Below are 14002 nucleotides of genomic sequence, written 5' to 3' on the forward strand. Positions count from 1 at the left end.
CTGCATATCACTGCTATATGTAGTACCGCTCCACAAATATTCAGCACCGTCATTTATCTGAATAGTACTTGCATTTATTGTTTTAAACACTGCCTGCTGGCATTTAATGAGGCTTGTGCTACTATGGATAATCACCCATTAGTTTAAATTTGCACTGTTAATGGTTTAATGATATTTACATCCTTCATATAAGACAGGGATTTTAACCAGTGGTGCCCATCCATCAAATGAGGTTCAGTGAAAGGTCTTGATATCTGAGGTAATTTATTGAAACTTGTTTATTAGAACAGTTGCTGTAATTTTAGTACATTAGTACTGTTGGTTTAGGAAGGGGGTGAGAGGGTTTCATTGATCAGTCGAAGGGGTGCAGGAGCCAAAAAAGGATACGAACCCTGGTAGAAAAGGTCTTATCGAGAAATTTCCAGAGCTGAGTTTAGTTATGGTGACTAAGTGCAAAGGAGGACACGGAAACCCACTGAATAAGTACCAATATCTCAAAATGATTGAGGGTGCCAAACAATACAAATTACCCTTCTCTGGACACAAAAGAAGAGCTTGCTGAATACTCACCCACAAAGCTGGCTCCTACAGCTCATTCTATGCACTTTAGTATTTTATTCCCTGATTCCAATAGACCTTTTTCAAGCTGATATGGGATGACAGCACTAAACTGTGATCCATGTTCTCAGTTTAAATACAAAATGATTAGCACGGTATAAAGATGCTGTGTTGCCTGGATATTATTATTATTCTGGAGTTTTTAGCTTTGAAGAAGTATTCCTGATATGAAGATTGATGGTGCCCTCTAAATATATGAGCTCAAAAGATACAATGAATAGAACATCCTCTGATGTGTACCTACTACCCAATATTCAAAGCTATTTAACGGGTCAGAAATGGCCACTGGCTGGTTAAATAGCGCTTAATCAGCTAACCATGAATATTCAGTGTGAGCTAAAAGGTTATCTCCGCTGAATATTTGCAGTTAGCAGCTAAACGTTAACTGGCTATATCATAAGATAACTGGCAATATTAAGTGTTGACTGGTCAAGTTTAGTGGGCAAAATGGGCCACGTAAATAGCAGGCCTATCTATGGCCGCTATTAACTTAGCCAGCCAGCACTGACTATTGACCTAGCCCAGGGGTGGGCAACTCCGGTCCTTGAGGGCTGGAATCCAGTCAGGTTTTCAGGATTGCCTCAATGAATATACATTGAAAGCAGTGCATGCAAATAGATCTCATGCATATTCATTGGGGAAATCCTGAAAGTCCGACTGGATTCCGGCCCTTGAGGACTGGAGTTGCCCAACCCTGACCTAGCCAGTTAAGTTAATGCAGGCCAAAAAATAAAGGATATTTAATGCCAGTCACTGGGAATGGCCTGGTATTGAATATCTGGGGTCAGTGCCGACCGCGGGAGTTACGTGGCCTGCCTCATATGTCTGAATATTGAGCTCCTTGTTTTTATGAAGAGTTGAATATGTAAGAATATTGTACTTACCACTCTATTGTAAATGATTTTAAAATGCAATGAAGATTAGAGTTAGATCTACTTTATGAAACAAAACAGAACTAGTTAACTAAAATGTAGATGAACTCAAAAACGGGTGAAATAATTGAGGGAAAACACATGTAACATTCTTCCCTCTTTCCAGATTTTAAAGCACAATAAATTATCCTATTCCCAAGGTCCCCAGGCTCCAGTAACTTTTGGATCACAGCGTGGATCATCATCGGGGTAAAACACAGGCACAGACTGCTTTTGGTAGTCTTCAAGTCGGAAAAGCAGCTTAAGCACTATGTTGGGGTATTTTTCAGACAAATCATTTCTTTCCTGAGGATCCTGAAAAATGTCAAACAGCCAAAGATTTTTTGCTGCTTCATCAGGTGAAAGACTTTTCGAATAGTGGTCGAACATATGGGGTGGTGGAATCCACCGCCTGCAACCTAGAAAGGCAGGAAAAGATCAATAATAGAAGGTTAGCCCATGACCACACTTTATCACATCCTCACTTTAAAATAATGTTCTCAGAAGTTATACAGTATTTGTTCTCATCGAGCCCAATATTCAAAAGATTTATGCTTCTAACTAAGATTTATGTTCATAAATTGGCCTTTTTGAAAATTTAATAGATCCGAGTGAATAAATTTTTACTCCAAATGTCACTAAATTTTTTCATTTAGGAGCATAAAAAATGAATAGTAACAGGGGTGGATTTAGAGCCGGGAAAAGAAGTTAGCACTGATTTTCAGCACTAGGCTCATAAATTAGCCTCAGAAATCTAGGCAAAGAGCAGGCATAAATTTATCAGCATAACTTTTAGGCTCCCAAATTAAGATGAATTTTCAGCTGAAAAGTTATGTTGCTAGGTTTGGCTGAAAATGGAGCAAAAATTATGGAGGCTAACTTAGGAGTGTAAGTTTAGGGACTTAACACTTTCTGAATATTGGGGCACATTATACTTTGATGATGTGCAATGCTCATCAAATGGAAAGACTGCCAGCAGTGAACAGAACTTGACATCATGGACAAATGTGCTTCCAGCTAATGAATTTAAAGCATCTCTATAAAATCTCTGTCCTGAAGACAAGGAAGTTATTGTGCTATCTACCGAAACTGTACCTACTCCATAAAAACTACAAAGTCTTGGGGACATTCAATGTAGTTATAGGGAAATACTTTTAAAACCAATAGCAGGAAATATTTTTTTTCGCTCAAAAAATAGTTAAGCTCTGGGGAACTTGTTGCCAGAGGATGTGGTAACAGTGGTTAACATAGATGGGTTTAAAAAAAAGTTTGGACAAGTTCCTGGAGGAAACGTCCATAGTCTGTTATTGAGACAATCAAGGAGGAAGCCACTGCTTGCCCTGGAATTGGTAGCATACAATGTTGCTACTGTTTGGGTTTCTGCCGGGTGCTTGTGACCTGGATTGGCCACTGTGGAAACAGGCTACTGGGCTGGATCATTGGTCTGACCAGTATGACCAGTGGCGCAGCAGGAGCGTGCTGGGCCCATAACCCAGAGGTCGATGGATCGAAACCATCCTCTGCTAGGACACACCTAATTTTTTTTACTTACCAATGGAGAAAGTGTCACAGAGATCTCGGTGGGCGACACATTGGCCTCCAGTGACCACAACATGGTATGGTTCAATCTCAGGAAAGGTTTCACTAAATCTACCACACTGACCAAGGTCCTCAAATTCAAGGACACAAATTTCAAAGAAATGGGAGACTTCGTTCACCAGGCGCTACAAAGCCAAGCAGAAACCGATAACGTGGAAGATATGTGGTCGACTTTGAAAGCAACCATACAAGAAGCAACAAACCGCTATGTTAAATCAGTAAGTAAACGGCGAAGGAACAATAAGCCACAGTGGTTTACTGCAGAGATCTCAGACCTCATCAAGGAGAAGGAAAAAGCATTCATCTCTTACAAACAATCGGGGAAGCAGGACTCTAGAGCAGACTACCTGACCAAATCAAAAGCCGTCAAAACAGCAGTCAGGGAGGCTAAATTCCACATGGAGGAGTCTCTAGCAAAGAACATCCAGAAGGGAGATAAATCCTTCTTCAGGTATATCAGTGATAGAAGAAAAAACTCAAGCGGGATTGTACGTCTTAGGAATCCAGACGGAGACTATGTGGAAAAGGATTCGGAAAAAGCCCACCTATTAAATGAATATTTCTGCTCAGTCTTCACCCGAGAAGAGCCGGGGCTCGGCCCTCAGCTACAGACAAGGGTTGGCTCAATTGACCCATTTAGTAACTTTGAGTTTACGCCCAGCAATGTCTACGGTGAGCTGTCAAAGCTCAAGGTTAACAAAGCAATGGGGCCGGACAACCTGCATCCCAGGGTGCTAAGGGAGCTGAGTGATGTCTTGGCGGAGCCACTGTCCGCGCTCTTCAACCTCTCCCTTAGTACAGGCAGCGTCCCGTTGGACTGGAGGACTGCTAACGTCATTCCACTCCACAAGAAAGGGTCAAAGATGGAGACAGCAAACTACAGACCAGTGAGTCTAACATCGATAGTGAGCAAACTAATGGAAACTCTAATCAAACGCCAATTGGATAAGATCCTGGATGAGGAGAATCTATGGGATCCCCGACAACATGGATTTACTAAAGGGAGATCATGCCAATCCAACCTGATCAGCTTCTTTGATTGGGTGACGGGGAAGCTGGATATTGGGGAGTCCCTGGACATTGTGTACCTGGACTTTAGCAAAGCATTCGATAGCGTACCACACCGCAGGTTGCTGAGCAAGATGAGTTCTATAGGATTAGGCGACACATTGACGCAATGGGTTGGGAACTGGCTTGGAGGTAGACTTCAAAGGGTGGTGGTGAACGGCACCCCCTCCGAAATGACGGAGGTGATCAGTGGAGTGCCACAGGGCTCAGTCTTGGGCCCAATCCTATTCAACATCTTTATAAGAGACTTGGCAGAAGGGCTTCGAGGTAAAATAACATTATTCGCCGATGACGCCAAACTAAGTAATGTAGTGGGCAAATGCACAACAGATGAAGATTCAATGCCCGACAACATGATGCACGACCTACTCCTACTGGAGCGATGGTCTAGGACATGGCAACTCAACTTCAATGCCAAAAAATGCAAAGTTATGCACCTGGGCAGCCAAAATCCATGCAAGTCTTATACCCTTAATGGCGAGATCCTAGCAAAAACGGTAGAAGAACGAGACTTGGGGGTAATCGTCAGTGAAGACATGAAGTCTGCCAATCAAGTGGAACAGGCTTCGTCCAAGGCAAGACAAATCATGGGCTGCATATGAAGGGGTTTCGTCAGTCGTAAGGCGGAAGTCATTATGCCATTGTATAGATCCATGGTGAGGCCCCACCTGGAATACTGTGTGCAATTCTGGAGGCCTCATTATCGCAAGGATGTGCTGAGACTGGAGTCGGTGCAGAGAATGGCCAACCGGATGGTCTCGGGACTCAAGGATCTTCCGTATGAAGAACGGCTTGACAAATTACAGCTATACTCGCTCGAGGAGCGCAGAGAGAGGGGAAACATGATCGAGACGTTCAAGTATCTTACGGGCCGCATCGAGGTGGAGGAAGATATCTTCTTTTTCAAGGGTCCCACGACAACAAGAGGGCATCCGTGGAAAATCAGGGGCGGGAAACTACGAGGTGACACCAGGAAATTCTTTTTCACTGAAAGAGTGGTTGATCGCTGGAATAGTCTTCCACTACAGGTGATGGAGGCCAGCAGCGTGCCTGATTTTAAGGCCAAATGGGATCGGCACATGGGATCTATTCACAGGGCAAAGGTAGGGGAGGGACTTTAGGGTGGGCAGACTAGATGGGCCGTGGCCCTTATCTGCCGTCTATTTCTATGTTTCTATGTAAGAGTCAGGTTTCAGCATCGTTTATAGTTTGAGGCCTGATATATCACCGAATCAATACAAGGTAGGGCACATTATTCATAATGTATACACAGAATAGGTACACAGCAGAGGAGAGAACATCCCTAACCCACAACAAAAAGCACCATCTCTTAGGCAACTTTGCGTGTCTGTTGTTTTGCACCTAACTTTAGGTGTAAGTACTTGTAGTAACTCAATGGCTAGTGTATATGCCCGCATATAACTGCAGTCAGTTAAGAAGTATAACTTCAGCACATAAGTGCTTGGCATGCCCCTGATCTACCCATAGCCCTCCCCCCATGCCCATAGCCCCTAGAGTTGTTGCTATAGAAATTACACACTAAGGGCCAGATTCTATAAATGGTGCCTAGATTAGGCCCTGCTAGGTGCTCCAAACATGGATGCCTAGTGACGCCTAACTAAATTCCACATGCAACCCAAACTGAATTAACAAGCTTAATTGGTATGGTAATTGAACAGCCATTGATCATTAATTTTAAAAAAATTAAAAGAACATAAGAATGGAATTATTGGATTAGAGCAATGGTCCATCTAGCCCAGTAGCCCAGGTCACCAATAGCTGGCAAAAACTCAAATAGTAGTAACATTCCATGCTACTGATCCAGGGCAAACAGTGGCTTTTCCCATGTCTGTCTCAATAACAGATTATGGACTTTTCCTCCAGGAACTTGTCCAAACCCTTTTTAAAACCAGCTATGTTAACTGCTATTACCACACGTTCCAGAGCTTAACTGTACCCTGAGTGAAAAAATATTTCCAACTATTGGTTTTAAAAGTATTTCCCTGTAACTTCATTGAGTATTCCCTAGTCTGTAATTTTTAATGGAGTAAATAATTGATCCACTTGTACCCGATCTATACCACTCAGGATTTTGTATGCTTCAATCATATTTCTCCTCAGTCGCCTCTTTTATAAGCTGAAGAGCCCTAACCTGTTTAGTCTTTCCTCATATGAGAGGAGGTCCATCCCCTTTATCATCTTGATTGCTCTTCTTTGGACCTTTTCTAGTTCCACTATATCCTTATTGAGATAAGGCAACCAGAATTAAATGTACTATTCAAGGTGAGGTCGCACCACGGAGCGATACAGAGGCATTATAACATTCTTAGCCTTGTTAACCATTGGGCAGAAGGTTTCACTGTATTGTTTAGAATGACACCCATATCTTTTTCTAGGGTGCTAACAACCAAGGAGGACCCTAGCATCTGGTAACTTCAGGGGGGGTAAGCGGGGTTTCGGGGGGTATTCTTCCCAATGTGTATCACTTTGCATTTGTCTACATTAAATTTCATTTGACATTTGAATGCCCAGTCTTCCAATTTCCTAAGGTCTGTTGGCAATTTTTCACAATCCGCATGCGTTTTAACAACTTTGAACAGTTTGGTGTCATCTGCAAATTTAATCACCTCACTCATCATTCCAATTTCCAGATCATTTATAAATAAGTTTAATAGCACCAGTCCCTGTGACACTCCACTGTTTACTCTCCTCCATTGAGAAAAATGACCATTTAACCCTACCCTCTGTTTTCTATCTGATAACCAATTCCTAATCCATAACTGAACATTGCCTCCTATCCCATGACTCTAATTTTCTCAGGAGCCTCTCATGGGGAACTTTGTCAAATGCTTTCTGAAAATCTAGATACTCTACATCAACTGGCTCACCTTTGCCCTCATGTTTATTCACACCTTCAAAGAAGAACCCCAATTAACAGTTGTGTGTGGAATTCCTTGTGGCGCCTAAGTTGAGGCATGATTAACCAATAAGCCAAGTAGGCACGTGCCTAGGGCCCGAAATCGCAGGGGGGCCCGATGAAGGAGGGCATCAACATTGTTTTTTCTAAATGGCGATGGGCCCCTCCTGCATCAATCAGCAATGCAGGCCCCCCCCCCGATCGGCAATGCGGCCCCCACCCCCCATCGACGGAAAGTAAGACAAGCAAGCAGCGCGGGTAAGAAAGGCAACGGGAACTGTAATTGTGCAAGCGGTGCTGCTTGCTCAAAGCTTCCCTCTGACGCAGCTTCCTATTTCCGCCTGGGCGCATGGTAGGGTGGGGCGGGGCAGGGGGCCCAGTGTACTTGGGTGCTTAGGGGCCTTCGATGAATTAATCCTGCCCCACCTCCGATGCCTAATGATGACCACCTGAAAAGTAGGCATGGTTAGGGGAGGAGTATAAATGTGGAAAACTTAGGCATCACTACTGCAAATTAGTCCCATTAAGATCAATTATAACCTATTGATTGTTGATGACAATTAGCACCTAATTTAAGTTACATATGTACCTGTTAGTATTCCATAATCTGCTCACATAATTTTGTGCACTAAGCAAAAAAAATTATAGAATTAGGGGGTATGTGCACACCTTGCAGAACCAGCCTGTGTGAGAGCATGCATGCTGTTGTGGATGCTTTTGAGGTTCAGATCTAGATAAATGGATCACCTAAGTCTTCCCCATCTCCATATCAAACCATAATAAACTTGAAACACATAATAAACACACTGTTTTATAACAGACTTTCTTTGCATGCATAATATGCTTTACATGTGTAAAATGCTTTATACAATCATCCCCACAATTCATAGCACTTTGGAAAACCTTAAGATGGATTGTAGGAAATGTCACCTGGATTTCCAGTTAATAGCTTCCAGTTTTTGTATCGGATAGCAGCATGGATGGATATGTTGAAGACTGACCCTTTCCATACAAAAGGGTGAACTTTTGAGACCGGTTTGCTGGTGTTCTTACCAGGACCTGTAGAAGAGGCAGGTATCTTCAGATACTGGGTTTTCTCATCAATGCTATGAAAGAGTAGCAACTAACAAAGGGCACTTTTAGGGTACCAACACTGTTAGGATTTTCATTTCGCTTTTAGCTATCTTGAAAGATCATTTGGGACAGTCTCTGGGAAAAAGCAACTAAAGTAGCAGATCCAATATGGCCATGTCATGGGGCCATAAGCACTTTGTAAAATTTACAAGTCTGAACTTCTGTAACTTTTGTATTTTTTCCACATAAAAGGATGGGGTTTATTTTATATACCACTTACATCTTAAGTGGTTTACATTCAGGTACTTTATCATATTTCCCTATCTGTCCCGGTGGGCTCAAACTCTATCTAGTGTACCTGGGGCAATGAGGGGATTAAGTGACTTCCCCAGAGTCACAAGGAGCAGCGAGGGATTTGAACCCACAGCCTCAGGGTGCTGAGCTCTAACTCCTGCGCCACTCACTCCCAAATTGTTTCCTCTAACAGAATTCATTAAAATCTCATTAGTGACTTTAGTCACCTGTTCCCAGAGATGGCCACATTTGCTATCGGCAGATTAGCTTTAATTTTTGAACAAAGAGCTTTCTTTGTCAACAGCCCAGCACAAAATTATGGATGGTAATAACGGTGAACCAGTAGATACTTCTAATACTTAGAGCAAGGTAAGGGACACTTGTGACAAATTATTCTTTTTCCTTGCTGCACATATGTGAGAAATTAGCTAAACCAGAAGGAATGGATCCATTTAGGTTGATATAGTAAAGGTTTTTTCCTAGTTTGTTTATGGGATGCCTTGGTTATCATTCCTAGTTCTTGAGGGCCGCCATTGAGTCAGGTTTTCAGGATATCTCTACTGAATATTTATTTATTAAATCAATCATTACATCTGATATGCTGCACAAGGCCTACACATAGGCATTTAGAGGTTCACAAGACTAAAAATAAAGATAGGGTAGAAAATGAGAACAGAGTTACAACATTATAGAGGAGTAAATGTTACTGTTTAGCCATGACAGGGGGAGGATTTCGAAAAAGGGTGAATCTAGAGAAGATTTTTAAAAAGTTGCAAATGTGGTTTGATTTCTCATGCAGAGGGGAGGGTCGTCCCATAGTTTGGGGGCCAGATATCTAAAAGCAGGGTTTTGCCAGATGTTGAGATGTAAAGAGGAGAGAAGTAGAATAGTTAGAAGGTTGTGAGCATATGAACAGAGACAACGTAGGAGGGTATAAGGGATGAGGAGATTATGGAGTTAAGAGGGGGCTGCGGGAAGACACGACTCACAGACCAGAAAAAGACTTTTATAATTGACTCATGCAATGCTAGAAAGCCAGTACTCTGAACGGAAGACAGGAGTGACATGATCGAAACGACGAACATTGTGAAGTAATTTGTCTATAGTAGATTGAATAATTATGCATAAAGGAGAATTGCATGCCAGCCACCTCCACTGTATGCAAATCTCTTTCATGCATATTTCTTAGCAAACCTGGCCCAAGACCACCCTTCAAGACTGGGCATGAAGACCAAGTAGATGATGGAACAAAGCCCAATCTATCAAATTAGCTCAGGGAAATTTTACATCATAGCAAACAAACTGAACACTAGGTCTGATGTAACATGGACAGTTTGCATTTCCTCAATTTTTAGAGATTTCTGTGTAAACATCAAGGTCATACATGCAATGTGTAGAAAACAAATGCACAGTTAACTCATATTGTACAAATATCTTCCATGAATTCAGGATACGTAAAATAAATTAAAACCCATTTGCATGGACAAAATTGGATGCACATATGTGTATCCAGAGTATGCAAAGGTATTTTTAGGCGCTGTGTTTGTTCTTGGGCATCTAAAATTCTGAGCGTACCAAATACCAGGTGAATGTGGGGCTATAGTTTTCCTGGAGCATTTTGCAAAATGAAACAGGTGCATACTTTCACTTTGAAAAGTTGGCAGAATCTGTGAACAGTTATACAATTACTCCTTCCAGAATTTGTTATAGTGAATAAAGGCAATATACCACTAATTACAGGGAAGCTTGTGAAGAATTTCACATATGCTACAAAGTCCTATGAAAATTCTTAAAAGTTTTAAGCCCCCTTTTATCAAGCTGTGGTAGGGCTTTTTATTGCCAGCCGCTACGGTAAAAGCTCCGGCGCTCATATGAATTTTATTGCTACATCTTGGGTTTTGGCCAGGTACTAGTGACCTGGATTGGCCACCGTGAGAACGGGCTACTGGGCTTGATGGACCATTGGTCTGACCCAGTAAGGCTATTCTTATGTTCTTACGTGAGCCAAGTATAGGACAATTAAACCATTGTAACATCACTGATGAGGCACTGTGGAATGAGGCATTATGACATCACAATCTCAGCTCTGGAATGTTGCTCTCATTGGGGTTCCAGAATCTTGCTATTCTTTGAGATGCTGGAATGTTGCTACTCCTTGGATTTTGGCCAAGTACTAGTGACCTGCTTTGGCCACCGTGAGAACGGGCTACTGGGCTTGATGGACCATTGGTCTGACCCAGGAAGGCTATTCTTATGTTCTTTTATAACAGCGGCCGGCAATAAAAAACCCTAACACGGCTTGATAAAAGGAGGCCTTAAATTTTAAAAAGGATACAATAACCTTGTCATTAGCATTTGAGAATTAATTCTACTGCCACTCTGTGTTGCGAATCACAGAGGCAGGGATGTTAAAAACGATTCAGCCACTGAACCCAGTAATAAAATAGCATTCCAAGTCTTATAATTTGCATTTTATAATTTTTTAAAAAAAAATCAAGATTTGGGTTGGAAATACAATATTCATTTTAGCTTTGCTCATAACGAGACTGAAGGGTGTAGTTATCAATGTGGGCTACCTTAAGACATATTAATTTGCAACTAACTGGTGCTATTTTAGCACAGGTCCCATTTTATGCAGAGACCTAGTTACTAATAACTGGGGCTAACTGTAACATCTTAACAACAGTTCATTTTGATGACTTCCCCCCTTAATCTCCAACCACAAGACCTACCAGTTTTGGTTGTTTTGGTTTTTTTTATTATCTTTATTAGCAATTGCAAAGGGAACATACAACTAAAAAGGGAAGCAGATAAAAGCAAAGTGAAACAGCTGGGTAATTCAACAAGCGAAAGAACATGGCAACAATGAGACAAAGTACAAAGACCCCTCGATTGGATGCCCAACACAATTGACATTTTAAGTAATATAAACCCCCCAGTCAAACCCCAAACAACTGGCCTCAAGTCACAACAATCACTCATCAGGCACCCCATCAATCATACCCCCCAAACAACCAAATGTGGCTAACGCTCCTTTCTTTCTCCCCTGGGTAGATGCACATGTCTTTAGAATCACCGAGCTCTGGAACAACCTTACATCCCCTCTCCGAAATTCGAGCTCCTTACAACTTTTCCGAAAACATCTGAAAAATTGGCTTTTCTCAAAAATGTAACACCTCCCCCCTCTCTGTTACCCCAAACCCCCCTTTTTCTCCGTTCTCTCAACCCATAACCATCCTTTGGAGTTCCATTTTATCTTAGTCCTGTAAACCGTGCCGAACTCTACGACCGTGGAGAAGATGCGGTATACAAACCTAAGGTTTAGTTAGTTTAGTTTAAAGCACATTGATAAACACAATACTGTATATCAGGGGTAGGGAACTCCGGTCCTCGAGAGCTGTATTCCAGTCAGGTTTTCAGGATTTCCCCAATGAATATGCATTGAAAGCAGTGCATGCAAATAGATCTCATGCATATTCACTGGGGAAATCCTGAAAACCCGACTGGAATATGGCTCTTGAGGACCGGAGTTCCCTACCCCTGCTGTATATGCATCTCTTCAGCACCGCACTTAGTACCGTATTAAGTACTAAAGTTTTAAAATATACCGTACTCACCCTAAATATAGGCTGTCTCACATAAACTAGAAGTACTGCTGAACTCCATCCTAAGTATATGTATAGAAGAAAACCTAGAATATTTGCCTTTCAGTCTGTGATTACAATGATGAGAATGAACCACAATGGGAAAGAGGGAATCTTTTCAATGGCTGCAGATCAAAGTGCATTCTATTTTTTCCCTCCAAAATGGCATCTAGTGAGATCCTTCCTAACCACGAGAATTAGACTGACCAGAAAGTAGTTCTTCAAGCATGCTAGATTTCTGTACCATATTGCATTCTACATTGCAGGAGTAAATTCTTGGATTCTAAGGGCATTTTTGGACGAGGATGAAATGAGGTTAATTTACTACTTAATCTGGAAAGGGAACACTGCCCAAAGATTTAGTCCAGAATCACTGTCACATGGGCCCTGCAAAGCATATGTGTTAACATCCTTCAGCCTCTTTATAACCCGTTTCAGGAAATAAAGCAGCATTAGACACTGTAAAAACATGAGAGCTGTAAGCGGAAGCGGAACAAAACTCACATTACTTCAAAGGTCTAATTTTCTGTACTTTTCCAGTCCAGAAAGACGGTTGATTGAAAAGGGCTCTACCAGATTCTGAGCTCTTTAGATCATAATCTGTGAGCTGTCAAGTTAGCAAATTGTTTGGGAGATTGAAGAATCAGGATCTGGGAAGCATCACAATCCTGTTGCACGTGAGTCTCTCCCTGGAGCGTGCACAGGCGTGCAGCAATCCCCCTTGATTCCTGGGAGATAGAATGGTGCATATTTCCTCAAAATGCTATACAATGGAACCTTGGTTTACGAGCATAATTCGTTCCAGAAGCATGCTCATAAACCAAAATACTCGTATATCAAAGTGAGTTTCCCCATAGGAAATAATGGAAACTCGCTTTGATACGTTCCCGCCCCCCCCCCCCCCACCTGAGGCCAGCGGCGCTGTTCCCCCCCCACTCGCAAAGACCCCCCCCCTCCGCGTGAGGACTTCTAATTCTCGGCGAGAGGGAGAATTAGAAGTCCTTGAGTATGCGCAGATGCATGCTCAAGGCCGGCAGAAGCAGGAAGATCTTCTAACGGCACCGGCACGTCCTGTGGGCTGCATGCCGGTGCCAGACAGGGGGGGGTGAGTTTAAATTGTTTGGGCCGGGGGTGCCGGTTCGCGCGGGGGGGGAAGCAGTTATCGGGGGGGGGGTGCTCGCAAATCGAGTCAACACTCGGTTTGCGAGACATGTTTTGCGAGAATGTTTTGCTCTTCTTGCAAAACACTCGCAAACTGGGTTACTCGCAAACCGAGGTTTGACTGTACTATAATGTAACATATACATTCTGTAATTCCTTATATTGTACGTCGCCTTGAACCGATTTAGGCATAGTGTGACTCAGAAATACTGGATTAGAAAGGGTGAAAGTCCACATTCACGCCTCATTAGGAACTTTGTGAAAGTTTAACGTGTTTTTTGTTTACTTTTGGGCACTGTATGAAGATGAGTCTAGTAATAAACAGCCCAGATAAGGTGTAATTCTGCACAGATAACAGTGAAAGATGGTTCATAGTCATTCGTGCGCGGGACTTCGGCGTGCCGACATTGCAGCGCAGACAATTTGGCGCAAAACCCCAGCACGCCGCTGAAAAAGTTACTTTTAAAGAGCTCCGACGGGGGGTGTGGGGGGGAACCCCTCCAGTTTACTTCATACTCTTCGCACTGCCGTTAGGGGGGGTTGAGGGGGTTGGAACCCTCCATTATAGAGTAAACTTAACTTTTTTCTGATTTTTTAGGAAAAAGTTAAGTTTTCTTTATAATGTGGGAGGTTGTACCCCCCACACCCCTCCCCAAAGGCAGCTTGAAGAGTATGAAGTAAAGTGGGGGGGTTCCCCCCCACACCCTCCATCAGAG

At 42.6% G+C, this 14002-nt stretch overlaps 1 protein-coding gene across 1 annotated transcript in view; it reads right to left on the reverse strand.

Moving 5' to 3' along the window:
- Positions 1-754: 754 nt before the first annotated feature.
- ARSB (arylsulfatase B) overlaps positions 755-14002 on the reverse strand; it is a 119200-nt gene continuing 105952 nt past the window's right edge. The window contains exons 7-8 of the mRNA XM_033929516.1: positions 8044-8172; positions 755-1948 (exon numbers count right to left, since the gene is read on the reverse strand). Coding sequence (XP_033785407.1) covers positions 1680-1948; positions 8044-8172 — 398 coding nt within the window. The 3' untranslated portion in view covers positions 755-1679. The remainder of the gene's footprint in view (positions 1949-8043; positions 8173-14002) is intronic.

The sequence above is a fragment of the Geotrypetes seraphini genome, chromosome 1 (assembly GCF_902459505.1).
Source record: "Geotrypetes seraphini chromosome 1, aGeoSer1.1, whole genome shotgun sequence".
NCBI lineage: Eukaryota > Metazoa > Chordata > Amphibia > Gymnophiona > Dermophiidae > Geotrypetes > Geotrypetes seraphini.